Source organism: Lampris incognitus, chromosome 9 (genome assembly GCF_029633865.1).
Source record: "Lampris incognitus isolate fLamInc1 chromosome 9, fLamInc1.hap2, whole genome shotgun sequence".
Lineage (NCBI taxonomy): Eukaryota > Metazoa > Chordata > Actinopteri > Lampriformes > Lampridae > Lampris > Lampris incognitus.
Window position 1 is genome coordinate 15,116,155 of NC_079219.1, and position 13,127 is coordinate 15,129,281.

A 13,127-nucleotide genomic window follows, 5' to 3' on the forward strand; every position below is an offset into this window, starting at 1 on the left:
TAAAACATTGTTTCACGTTCTTTATTGTCATTAAAGTCAATTTTCCCACAAAAGAAAAAAAAAAGGCTGACACACTTTGGGCACTGCCAGTCATGAAATAAATAAAAAACAAGATCCAAGTCATGGATTTCATTTTAAGTGCTTCACTTGTCTCTCTGTCGTCTCTGGATTTGTTTTTCAAGGGTAATTCTGCTGCTGACCTTGTTTTGCTACACCGACTGTCACTAAATTTGACTAATTTTTTCACTTCAACACACTAGTATAAACAACATTAAATCACCAATAGATGAAAACATTGTAATTAAGTGGAGAATTAAAACACCAATTACTTTTTTGAAAGTTTTTTTTTTATGACCAAGTAGTCAAAAATGTTTGACTACTTTGTTTTCACAAGCGTAACATTCAGTTAGAGATACTGTCTGAAACAGTTTATATGTTCAAGGTGAATTTTGAAACCCTAACTGTTAATGTATTATGGATCACAAATTCAGTCAATTCTGCCTCTCATCCGGCATCTGGGTAGCGTAGCGGTCTATTCCGTTACCTGCCAAGACAGGGATCTCCGGTTCGAATCCACGTGTTACCTCCGGCTTGGTCTGGGCGTCTCTACAGACACAATTTGCCATGTCTGCGGGAGGGAAGCCGGATGCAGGTATATGTCCTGGTCGCTGCATTAGCACCTCCTCTGGTCGGTAGGGGCGCCTGTTCAGGCGGGAGGGGGAACTGGGGGGAATAGCGTGATCCTTCCACGTGCTACATTCCCCCGATGAAATGCCTCACTGTCAGGTGAAAAGAAGCGGCTGGCGACCCTACATGTATCAGAGGAGACATGGTAGTCTGCAGCTCTCCTCGGATCGGCAGAGGGGGTGGAGCAGCGACTGGGACGGCTTGGAAAAGTGGGGTGATTGGCCGGATACAACTGGGGAGAAAAAGGGGGGAATCCAAAAAGGAAAAAAAAATCTGCCTCTCACCTTGAGGTCCAACATCTGAGTCCCCATCTCAGGAAAGGAAATCCAGTGACATTGGTTGGCTGTCATAGCTTGGCGGTATCATTCCCGACCTGGCTAAAATTCAAAACACTATTGCTCAGCATGCGTTGTTGAGCATGCATAAAGACTATTGTTCATTCAGGTGAGGAAGGAACATGGCAGTTTGGAGGGTTTTCTTCCAGAATTGAACATCCTCAGTCAATATTCCGGAAACAAAGTCGATGTCCTCCTCAAAAACACAATTACAACCCAAGTGTTGATGGCTCAAAAATTCAGTAGTAACCCATAATATGCTTTACTTTCATGCCCACAAGCATTTTGCAAGGGTAGGTATCTTCTTTTTCTTTTTTTTTTTAAATGGTGACTATTTCTCTTTTGATTGACTGTTTGCTTTACTGTAAGGTTAAAAACATACGATAGCGTCACGTGATGAGGTGAACAGAGATAAAATGCACAAGACAAACAGGACCGTAATGCCAAGAAATGCTTCAAAAGCTAATGTCCTCAGTGCTGGGTAACACATCAGCTCCACAGCTATGTGCTGTTCACCTTCTTTGTTCACCTGCTTGGGGGCAGTAGGTCTAGATGATGGGGATGGATGGCAGTGCTGATGTTCAAGATGTTGTGTATTTGGGCTGTGTCTGTGCAGGAGAACCCAGCTCTGTCTGTGGCTGTGAAGACTTGTAAGAACTCGACGTCAGACAGCGTCAGAGAGAAGTTTCTCCAGGAAGCATGTGAGTTTCATTTGTTTGTGTGTTCCTATAAGTGCTGTATATTCTACTGTTCACTTTCCTAGATGTTTCTATGCATAACCCAATGGTTTACCAGAAGTTTTTGAGAAATTAAGCCTTAGGAGTTCCCAAACAACCAAACCAAATGAACGAACAAAGCCAGTCTTTGTGGCTTATGTTTTTATTGGAGATGATTATCTTAGTATATGTAACTATCATCACCTAAATTCCCGTTGAAATCTGTATGAGAAAAGTCAATATTTCACCTGAAATGGTCAGAGCTGATATTAATTCACCTCCTGGCCCTTCATAACCAGTTTTCTAATCTGAGTTGCCATTGCTGGCCATGGTAAATCTAAGACCATACTCCATGGCCATCGCTGAGTAAATACTTGTACAATGCCTGTTGATTTGTGAAATCTTTGGAATCTTAGTAGCATCTGTATACTTCTGTCCCTGTAGTGACCATGCGTCAGTTTGACCACCCCCACATTGTTAAACTGATGGGAGTCATCACCGACAATCCCGTGTGGATCATCATGGAGCTCTGCACACTTGGAGAGGTAGGACACTGGTTTCGCTGGTTCGTCTGTGGATGTACCTGAGTGTATAAAGCTGACTAGGTTGTTAGTGACAGTCTCATTCACTCACTCACTCACTCACACACACACACACACACACACACACATTTGGAAAATTTCCAAGGCACTGAAGGCTTGTGCCAAGTCAGAACAATCGAGAAGCAATGACATTAACTAAACTTACATTGGCAGTACGTAAGCGTAATACATATGAACAGCCTGTATGTGATACTTTGCTCCACAGTTCAGAGAAAAGATTTAAATATGTTTTCAAAATGCTGTCCTTCAGGGATATCTTTCAAAGGTTTTTCTTCTTCTGTGGCTAAATTGAGTGAAAAATCATATTTTGGGCGCCCGGGTAGCATAACGGTCTATTCCGTTGCCTACCAACACGGGGGTCGGCGGTTCGAATCCCCGTGTTACCTCCAGCTTGGTCGAGTATCTCTACATACACAATTGGCTGTGTCTACAGGCGGGAAGTCGGATGTGGGTATTTGTCTCCTCTGGTCAGTTGGGGTGCCCCCCGAGATCGGCGCAGAGGGGGTAGAGCAGCGACTGGGAAGGCTCGAAAAAAAAGAGTGGGGTAATTGGCCAGATACAATTGGGGAGAAAAGGAGAAAATTGCAAAAAAGAAAAGAAAATCATATTTTGTTGTTAAAGAGTCCTCCTTTCATCTCCCCTCAAATTGTTCCTTGGCTGTGCAGTAACTGCAGTAGCCCTGGTTGTTAAAAAGAGCTGTCAAGATAACTATTGTCTTTTACTCTCTCACCCCCCCCCCCCTCTGCAATGTCTGTCATGTCTCTCTCACTACTCTGTCTGTTCTGCCTTTGCCTCTGTGTGTTTCTCCTCCTCCCTTTCTATCCACGTCTCTCTGGCCTCCAAAGCTGCGTTCATTCCTTCAAGTGAGGAAGTACAGTCTCGACTTGGCCACCCTCATCCTGTACTCCTACCAGCTCAGCACAGCACTGGCCTATCTGGAGAGCAAACGATTTGTACACAGGTATCCGCGTGCCCGCACACCCATACACAAAAGCAAAAACACATGTTCACGCACTTTGAGGTCGGGGCTCAGAGTAGCGGTACCCTGTCTTGAGAGAGGAAACGTGTTCCAGTAAGTTATGTTGGCATTCCTGTGACTATCCATGCAGTAGCCATTGTGAGCATTGCGCTAACAGTAGCCGTTGTTTTGAAAAAGGAACGGTTGCAGTGCTAATGACCTATTTTTCCAATGGCTTAATTGCAACTAGAGAACTTTAACAAAATGTTGAAATATTTTTGAAATGTACATAACATTTGTCTGAGGGGAAAGTGAAAGTTTATCTTTGTTAAAAACATGTGAAAAGTGGTAAAATAAATAACAGAATACATAAATTCCCAAGTGTCAAGCTCTCTATTGAATGTTGTCTGTATCCACTCCAGGGATATCGCTGCGCGAAACGTACTGGTGTCGACAGTAGATTGTGTGAAGCTGGGGGACTTTGGGCTATCAAGATACATGGAAGATAGTTCTTATTATAAAGGTAATTAAATGCCACACAGCTTAGTACAAACACACACACACACACACTACAGTATCGCCTTCATTAGCTTTGCAATGCAAAAACACATCAAGGTATTCAGTTATTATCCACGGTGAGAATGTAAACTGATGAACAGTTGAAATGCTAATTAAACACAAAGGCCATTTAATAAATGTTGTCCTCTCCATTCCTGTGTCCCAGCTTCTAAAGGTAAACTTCCTATTAAATGGATGGCTCCAGAATCAATCAACTTCAGAAGATTTACCTCAGCTAGTGATGTCTGGATGTTCGGTAAGTTGATGCTCATGTGTTTGTGTGTGTGTGTGTGTGTGTATGTGTGTGTGACTATATGTGATCATGTACAAACATTTATTTTCAGGTCTAAGTCCTTTTTTGTCCTAATTTTGTTTTTGGCAGGATTCAAGACCTAATCCTAATTCTTCTTGGGTTTTTTTGTGTTTTTGGACCATTTTATCTGACCTCAGTTCTCTCCTTTCTCTCCATAGGTGTTTGCATGTGGGAGATTCTGATGTTTGGCATCAAGCCTTTCCAGGGTGTGAAGAACAACGATGTGATTGGCAGGATAGAGAATGGCGAGCGACTGGCCATGCCCCCACAGTGCCCGCCTACTCTCTACAGTTTGATGACAAAATGTTGGTCGTATGATCCCAGCAAGAGGCCGCGCTTCACTGAACTCAAAACACAACTAAGGTACCTGAAAGTGTATATGTATATGTCTGTGTGTATATGCACATCTGTGTTTCCTAGCTGGGCCCAGTCTTTCTGTGTGTAGTTTCCAATAAAGGGTCTGACTACTGTGAATGACGTGCCTCCTTGGAAGCACATTTGAACATCCAAAGGAGTTGAATCAAGTGCAACTGGACTTGGTATATATATATTTTCTGGACTTGGTATATATATATTTTCACGGATATATACCAAGTCCAGTTGCACTTGATTCAACTCCTTTGGATAACCATGACCTGGATGAATGAGAACATTCGCAGACACATTTGAACACTTTTCCAACAGTAGGTGTCGCTCTCTCTCCGGCTTTGTGATGGTAATGTGACATGGTGAGAAGACAGACCTACTAGCACAGTAAATGTGGCCGAATGGAGCAACATACTGGACCTTTGTGTTTGACTGCATGCATTGACTGCATGTTATTTTTGATATAGCGTTTCAAGCATTTCCAGTGTTTCTCGGCAGAGTGACAAGCAGACAGGCTGGTTGGTGGGCAGACAGGAAAGAAAGCAGGCGTTTCTGCGACTTAAGACATGGACAGACAGGTATTCTGGCCAGCAACCTGACAAAGCAGACATAATGACACATAGACAGACAGACAGACCATTTCTTTTGGCTGATGTTTTCCCCAAGGTTTCAACGTCACATCAGAACATCTTTCAATCTGTAGTCGTCTGACAGAACTTGTGAATTTAATGTTTTGGCTGCAGGGGGTTTCTTTTGAGGCTCTTATTCAAACCAGTGAATGCCTGCGTATGGTTTGTTGTTGTTGTTTTTTCAAACGAGGGAGATTGGGGGGGGGGGGGTTCCCACATTTGACTGTGCTTTAAAACTCATAGGTGACAAAAGGATACATCCCAAAGTCTAGGCACAGTCTATCTCGAGTATCTATTTTTAACATAGATATAGATGACATTATGTTTAGAGGCAAATGTCTGAGGGCCGTGGACCTTTACTTGAATTCCAATGAAATTTGAATTATCGTAGTGTTGATTCTAGAGGACTAATGATGCAATATTTGGCTTATTTGTTTTACCATACATATTTTTTTTATAAAATGCTACTGATCTAGATAATTTAGGCTAAGATAATCAGTCCATGAAACACTGATAGTTGCACAAGTTTAGTCTTGAGCAGTCTCAAATGCTTCCTGTTTGGGTTGATGCCAACAGGATTGGCACGGTAACAGAGTGGCGATGATGGGAAAGATAGTGAGTAAGATTTCATGGCCATGCCGTGTTCAAGGTTCAAGGTTTCTTTATTAGTACGCAAGGGTAAATTTGTTCCACAGAAAGGGGATTCGGCATTCAAGACTGATACAGAATCAAAAGGCAGCGATACAGATTTTTTTTTTTTTGCTTCCATGTTAAATGATACATAGAGCACATATTACATCAAACAGCCACCTCTGCTTTGAACAGAGGTACATTTTGCAATGCTAGAAGCTGTATCTCATTAGGAGACGATAGTCTGGGCATGTCAGCTAAGGCAGTGGAAAGCGCTTCATGCTTGGGATGAGTTTCTGAAGTCAGGTTTTAGATAGGCACAGCTTCAGCACTTGCTGAATCAGGTTAAGGACTTAAACTTTTAGTCACAGGCAAAGAAAAACCATCATGCTAGTCATAATATGATACTAATAATGGGCAGGAAAATAAAAGGCATCTTGGATGTATGCCAAAAATTATTTGGTTCTATTTTGGACGTTTAAAAATGCAAACGCATGATTTAACATTCTAAGCTCTCTCAACAGCTCACAATTGTCTGATTTTTGTTAAAAAAATCCAGAAGACTGATTAAGCATGTTTACCAGTGAAGCACAGCTCCTCTTCATCTTCACACAAAAGCTAGATAAGATGACACAGAGCTTCCTGTAGTCCATTAATGTTGTAGGGAGAGACAAAGCTTTTTTTTTTTTCCCCCGGCTAGAGTGACTTAAAAAACACCTCATTCATACATGAACAGACTCGTAAATTTTGGGAAGTTGTGTTTAAGCACTGACTGACTGCCAGGATTAGGAGTGGTGGTGGTGGTAATGATGTCAGCTATCTGTTTCTAAATCTCTAGGGTTTTTCCGTTGTCGGTGGCTACATCAGCCAAGCACAACAGAATCCGCAGTAGAAGCTGTTTATTGCCATCATTATGATGGTAACGGATGAATGAGCTTACCTCTTAACCCACTCTTTTTGGCACATGCATTTTATGTGCACATAGTAGGTGTGTTTTGATTGTTTTATGATGGAAGTCTGATAAAGTCTATTTTATAAAGCACACGTAGACATAAACAAAACAGCCAAATAAACTCTTTCTCTTATTTTGTCTTTCACTTTTGACATGCAACCAATAATACAGTCAGTTCCATGGCTGTGTATCTATACAAGTCTTAGAATTATCAAAGAGACATCGGTCCACTTTCAAAACAAGATTTGGATATTTTGGAAGTTTATTCCTTTGACCACTAATTCCCAATTTAGATGAACTCTTGCATTACCTAGGAGAAACAATGTAGAGACAAATAACTTGACCGGCCACTGCATATGTCAATGGTTTTCTTGGACGGGCAATTAGTTGGTGTGTCATGAAGAAAGAAAAAATGGCAATGAGTGAATAGCTCGACTTTTTTATAAATATATATGCTTTATTAATCCCTGTGGGGAAATTCTGCTCTGCATTTAACCCATCCTAGCTGTGTGGGCAGCCGCCGTGCAGCACCCGGGGACCAACTCCAGTTCGTCTTGCCATGCCTCGGTTACGGGCACAGACAGGAGTATAAACCCTAACATGCATGTCTTTTTGATGGTGGGGGAAGCTGAAACATCCAGCGAAAACCCACCACAGACACGGGGATAACATGCAAACTCCACACAGAGGACGACCTGGGATGACCCCCAAGGTTGGATAACCCTGGGTGCGAACCCAGGACCTTGTTGCTGTGAGGTGACAGCACTAACCACTGGGCCACTGTGCTGCCCAATGTATCAATCCTTAATGTATCAAAATTGTTGAACTGCTATCTAAAACGGAAAGCAGCTATGAAAACAGCAACTCCACCTTGCTTGCACATATAACTCAGGTACTTATTCTGTTTTTGATATTTCATTGCATTATCAACAGCTTTACTTGGTCTCAGGCAAAGGAAACCTTTTCTACATATGGCAAAAAGTATGTGGATGCCTGAACATCACACCCCTATGGGCATGTTGAACATCTCATTCCAATACCATGGACATTAATATGGAGTTGGTCCCCCCTTTGCTGCTACAACAGCCTCAACTCTTCTGGGTAGGCTCTCCACTAGATTTTGGAACATGGCTGTGGGGATTCGCTCCCATTCAGTGACAAGAGTATTAGTGAGGCCGGACACTGATAGTGAGGAGAAGGCCTGGCTCACAGTCGGCGTTCCAATTCATCCCAATGGTGTCTTACGGGGTTGAGGTCAGGGCTCTGTGCAGGCCAGCCAAGTTCTTCCACACCAAACTCAGCAAACCAAACCATGTCTTTATGGACCTCGCTTTGTACATGGGGGCATTGCCATGCTGAAACAGGAAAGAGCCTTCCCCAAGCTGTTGCCACAGAGTTGGAAGCACACAATTCTCTAGAATGTCATTGTGTGCTGGAATGTTAAGATTTCCCTTTACTGGAACTAGGGGGCCTAGCCCAAACTATGAAAAATTTCCCCAGGCCATTCTTCCTCCACCAAACTTTACAGTTGGCACTGTGCATTTGGGCATGTAGCATTCTCCTGGCATCTGCCAAACCCAGATACATCTGTCAGACTGCCATATAGTTAAGTGTGATTCATAACTCCAGAGAACACGTTTGCACTGCTCCCGAGTCCAATGACGTCATGCTTTACACTACTCCAGTCGACGCTTGGCATTGTGCATGGCGATCTTAGGCTTGTGTATGGCTGCTCAGCCACTGACAACCATTTCATTAACCTCCCGGCAAACAGTTCTTGTGCTGACGTTGTTTCCAGAGGCAGTTTGGAACTCAGTAGTGAGCATTGCAACCAAGGACAGATGGTTTTTACACACTATGCACTTTGGTAATTGGCGGTCCCGTTTTGTTAGCTTGTGTTGCCTGCCGCTTCACGGGCTGAGCTGTTGTTGATCTGAGATGTTTCCACTTCACAATAAGAGCACTTAAAGTTGATCGGGGGCAGCTCTAGCAGGGCAGAATTTTGACCAGCCGACCTGTTGGAATCATGGCATCCTATGACAGTACCATGTTGGGTGGCATGGTGGCCCTGTGGTTAGCGCTGCCTCCTCGCAAGAAGAAGGTCCCGGGTTCGAACCCCGGGGTTGTCCAACCTTGAGGGTCATCCTTTGGGGATCGCCCCGGGTCGTCCTCGGTGTGGCTTTTGCATGTTCTCCCTGTGTCTGCATGGGTTTTCTCTGGGTGCTTCGGTTTCTCCCACCATCAAAAGAAACATGCATGTTAGGGTTTATACTCCTGTCTGTGCCCCTGGCCAAGGCAGTGGGAAAAGAACGAGTTGGTCCCCAGGTGCAGTATGAAGGCGGCAGCCCACTGCTCCTAGCTACATAGATCGCAGCTATTACTACAACTTTCGGCTGCTCCCGTTAGGGGTCACCACAGCGGATCATCTGTTTCCGTTTCTTCCTGTCCTCTGCATCTTCCTCTGTCACACCAGCCACCTGCATGTCCTCTCTCACCACATTCATAAACCTCCTCTTTGGCCTTCCTCTTTTCCTCTTCCTTGGCAGCTTCATATTCAGCATCCTTCTCCCAATATACCCAATATCTCTCCTCCACAGATGTCCAAGCCATCTCAATCTTACCTCTCTTGCTTTGTCTCCAAACCGTCCAACCTGAGCTGTCCCTCTAATATATTCATTTCTAATCCTGTCCTTCATCACTCCCAATGAAAATCTTAGCATCTTCAACTCTGCCACCTCCAGCTCCGCCTCCTGTCTTTTCATCAGTGCCACTGTCTCCAAACCATATAACATAGCTGGTCTCACAACCATCTTGTAAACCTTCCCTTCAACTCTTGCTGGTACCCTTCTGTCGCAAATCACTCCTGACACTCTTCTTCACCCACTCCACCCTGCCTGCACTCTCTTCTTCACCTCTCTTCTGCACTCCCCGTTACTTTGGACAGTTGACCCGAAGTACTTAAACTCATACACCTTCGTCACCTCCACTCCTTGCATCCTCAACATTCCACTGTCCTCCCTCTCATTCACACACCGGTATTCCGTCTTGCTCCTATTGACTTTTATTCCTCTTCTCTCCAGTGCATACCTCCACCTCTCCAGGCTCTCCTCAACCCGCACCCTTCTCTCACTACAGATGGGTTAATTTGTAGTAACTGAATTTTCCCAAGGGGATTAGTAAAGGAAACTTGATTAATTAATTAAAACGTAATTAATGGTGAAAGTCATTGAGCTCGTTAGTACGACCCATTCTACTGCAAATATTTGTCTATGGAGATTACATGGCTGGATGCTTGATTTTATACATCTACCAGTAATGGATGAAATAGGCAAACCCACTCATTAGAATAGTGTGTGTGTGTGTGTGTGCGTGTGTGTGTGTGTGTGTGTGTGTGTGTGTGTATGGAAAAAATACAAACGGGCACATTAAATTGCATACAAGTAACAGTATCAGCACAGCCGCAGGATACCATCATTGTTTCCCTCAACACATATCTCTCTCTGTCACTCACACACACACACACACACACGAACACACACACGAAAAGGAAAGCAGGAGTGCATATTTAGCTCCTGTGGTTTTATAAGTTTGCTTAAAACCAGCATGACTCACACCTTTAATTCCACCCTTACTGCTTGCCCTCTTTTCTCTTTTTCTTTCCTTTTCCCCGAGTCTACCTCTCTCTAAACCTCTCTTCCTCCTTGCCTTCTTTTCAACCTCCTGCCCTTCCTCAACCTCAGCTCGGCTTCTCTCATCGTTCCGCTATCCTGTCCACTCCTCTTCCTGTGTTTTTCTCTCATCTTTCCATTCTCCTGTCTACTCCCCGTCCTCTGTGTTTAGTTGTATTTCTCCTCTCTCCTCCAGTGGCTCCTCTTTTTCCCCTCTTCCTCCTCTTAGTGCCTTCCATCTCCTCTCTCTTTAGAGCCTAGTTCCCGAGAGCAGATCTCGCCGTGTGCCCAAAATGGGTTGCAGGCTTGTTGTTGGTCTCCCACCACATTACAAGAGCGCTAGTAATTTTTAATGAGCTGTAGATTCAGGCTGACTGACTGAGTTTATTCAGTTTGGGTTTTGTGCTAAAAAAAAAAGCAAACGAAGAAAAAAAAAGCAGAAATATCTTGTTCCTCAAAACGATGCACTGATTTACTGCAAAACTGAGGAACACTTGCTGTTTCTCACTCAGTGTCCTGGAGACCAAGTCAATATTGACCATCTTAACTGGAGCCCGTGGCTTTTAATAGGCGAAGGCAGCCCCATATAAGGGCATATGCATTCGTTTACATGTGGTCTGGCCAGCTTTTATATCATAATATCAATTGTAGGGTTCTCCTGCCAAATATGCAACCCTCGGCTACTACTACAGTTTTCCTAGATGTGTGTGTGTGTGTGTGTGTGTGTGTGTATATGTATGTGTGTGTGTGTGTTGTTTTTTTTTTTTTTTTTTTACACAGCGGGCAGCTGCCAGGAGCTCCAGGCTTCCAAACGAGAGACAAAGTAGACAGAGATGGAAAGAAAGAGAGAGGGGGAAAAAAAGCAGACAGAGCCACTGTAGCGCTGCATTCCCATGATAAAAGCTATCTGACCAGAGCTTCAGAGACGCCGATCATATTATCCTGGTTGTTGAGTCCCGTGTTTAGTCTTTTTTTTTGTTGTTGTAATGACTGCAGCAGTTTGCTGTTCGGCGTTCCAGACAGGCTTTATACCTTTTTCGGGGGGGGGGTGCTGCGTGGACCCTACAGCTCTTTGGGAGTCAGAGAGATGGTGCAGAATGTCTCTGGTTCGTTTTAGTGGACATTTCTTCTCCTGACTGGATTTCACCACACACGCTGTGCTGCTGTTAGCTCATCCGAAGGTAAATTGGAGTGCTTTTCTCCTTGTGTTTTTGTCCACTTCTCTCATGCGTCGCCGCTGTAGAGAGGAGAGGTTTCCGTTGTGTAATTTTGCTGTTGTCGATGGGCAGTCGATGGTTTTTGTTTTGTCGATCAGAGGGTTTATTCTCCAACAGTTTAGTGTACTTTGCCGTTCATCTGCAGCTTTTGTGGTGTGTCCTGTTACTTGGCGTCACAGCTCCCACCTGCAGAAATCTTGCAGCTGCCATTAACTCACATGTAATTTTTTTTATACTAATTTTTTTTTCATTTTCAGGGACACTCGCTTTATCTTCGAGGGACGAATGTGTCTCTTTGCTTGTGTCCCTCCTCGAAATGCTCAAAGTGCGTCCTCAGCTACAGAACAGCATGCCTGGAAAGTATCTGTCTTGCTCAAGGACACATCAGAATGGCAGATGCTTGTGCTCTAGTACAAGAGCAGTACCCTTCACAAGTATGCAACCCTGCTGCCTTACATGGATAGTTGCAACATTGCTGACGCATTGAGGAGGTCTGCGGTGCCGAGCAGCGTCGCAGGTTTTGGTTTAGGTTTTGTGAAGCGATGCATGTGGTTTTGCATAATTTATGTCGGATCGAAAAGTATCTAGCAGAAGCCAGCCAGTGTGTTGAAAACTGATGTAATACGACGCGCTGCCGGGATTTAGCGCACGAAGAAATACAGAAGAGCCGTACAAACCATACAGAGTAGCTGGATCTTCAGCACATTTTTGTGTGATAAGGACGGCATGTTTTGTAACTTTGTGTAACCGGTTATTTTCTTGCCCGGTGCGGGATTCGATACGGGGTGTACTGCACCACAAGGCGACATCACTAACCACTCAGCTAAAGGGTCAGACCTGTTAGCTAGGGACTAACGTGTCTTATTAGTAGTTTACATTTGTAAAGAAAAAAAAAGGAGCTAAAGATGTGCAGTTAAGGAGCATAATGTGATGGAAAAAAATCACAGGATATGTCGAGTATAAAATGTTTATACATTAGGGAAAATCACACAAATAGTCTTGATTCATGATGTAACATGCTGTTCTCATAAATGTGTGGGATGATATCGAATCCGGTGCTTTTTTGCTCGTCAGCAGCTCGTAAGTGGAAAGTGATCATGGGATACTTGGTTAAAACAACGGTACCTTAAGATGGTGGCCACCGGTTCATTCGGTCAACTCTGAACTTACAGATGAAAAAATACGGGAGGATAATCGATCGAGTAATGCTGTAAAACTACAGACAAGGTGCCGCCGAGAACTTTACTCGTGAGTACTGCAGGGGCAGAGCATTGTGATTATGCTGCCGTCGCTCCGTCAACCTGCGCTGAGTAAATAGATTAAACAGCCTTGTTATTCCAGGTGGTGCTGTGGTTTGTGCGAGTGTGTGTGTGTGTGTGTGTGTGTGTGTGTGTGTGTGTGTGTGTGTGTGTGTGTGTGTGTGTGTGAGAGAGAGAGGGGTGGTGGGGGGTTGATGTAACTAGGTGATGAGGTTAGTGTCATTATGTGTGTTTAAG

At 43.9% G+C, this 13,127-nt stretch overlaps 1 protein-coding gene across 5 annotated transcripts in view; it reads left to right on the plus strand.

Annotated features, from left to right (window-relative positions):
• LOC130117763 (focal adhesion kinase 1-like) overlaps window positions 1-13,127 on the plus strand; it is a 102,676-nt gene that overhangs the window by 64,296 nt on the left and 25,253 nt on the right. For all 5 annotated transcript variants that reach the window (XM_056285976.1, XM_056285973.1, XM_056285972.1 and 2 more), the window contains 6 exons: window positions 1,639-1,723; window positions 2,183-2,283; window positions 3,186-3,301; window positions 3,721-3,821; window positions 4,023-4,112; window positions 4,328-4,532. In XM_056285976.1, coding sequence (XP_056141951.1) covers window positions 1,639-1,723; window positions 2,183-2,283; window positions 3,186-3,301; window positions 3,721-3,821; window positions 4,023-4,112; window positions 4,328-4,532 — 698 coding nt within the window. The remainder of the gene's footprint in view (window positions 1-1,638; window positions 1,724-2,182; window positions 2,284-3,185; window positions 3,302-3,720; window positions 3,822-4,022; window positions 4,113-4,327; window positions 4,533-13,127) is intronic.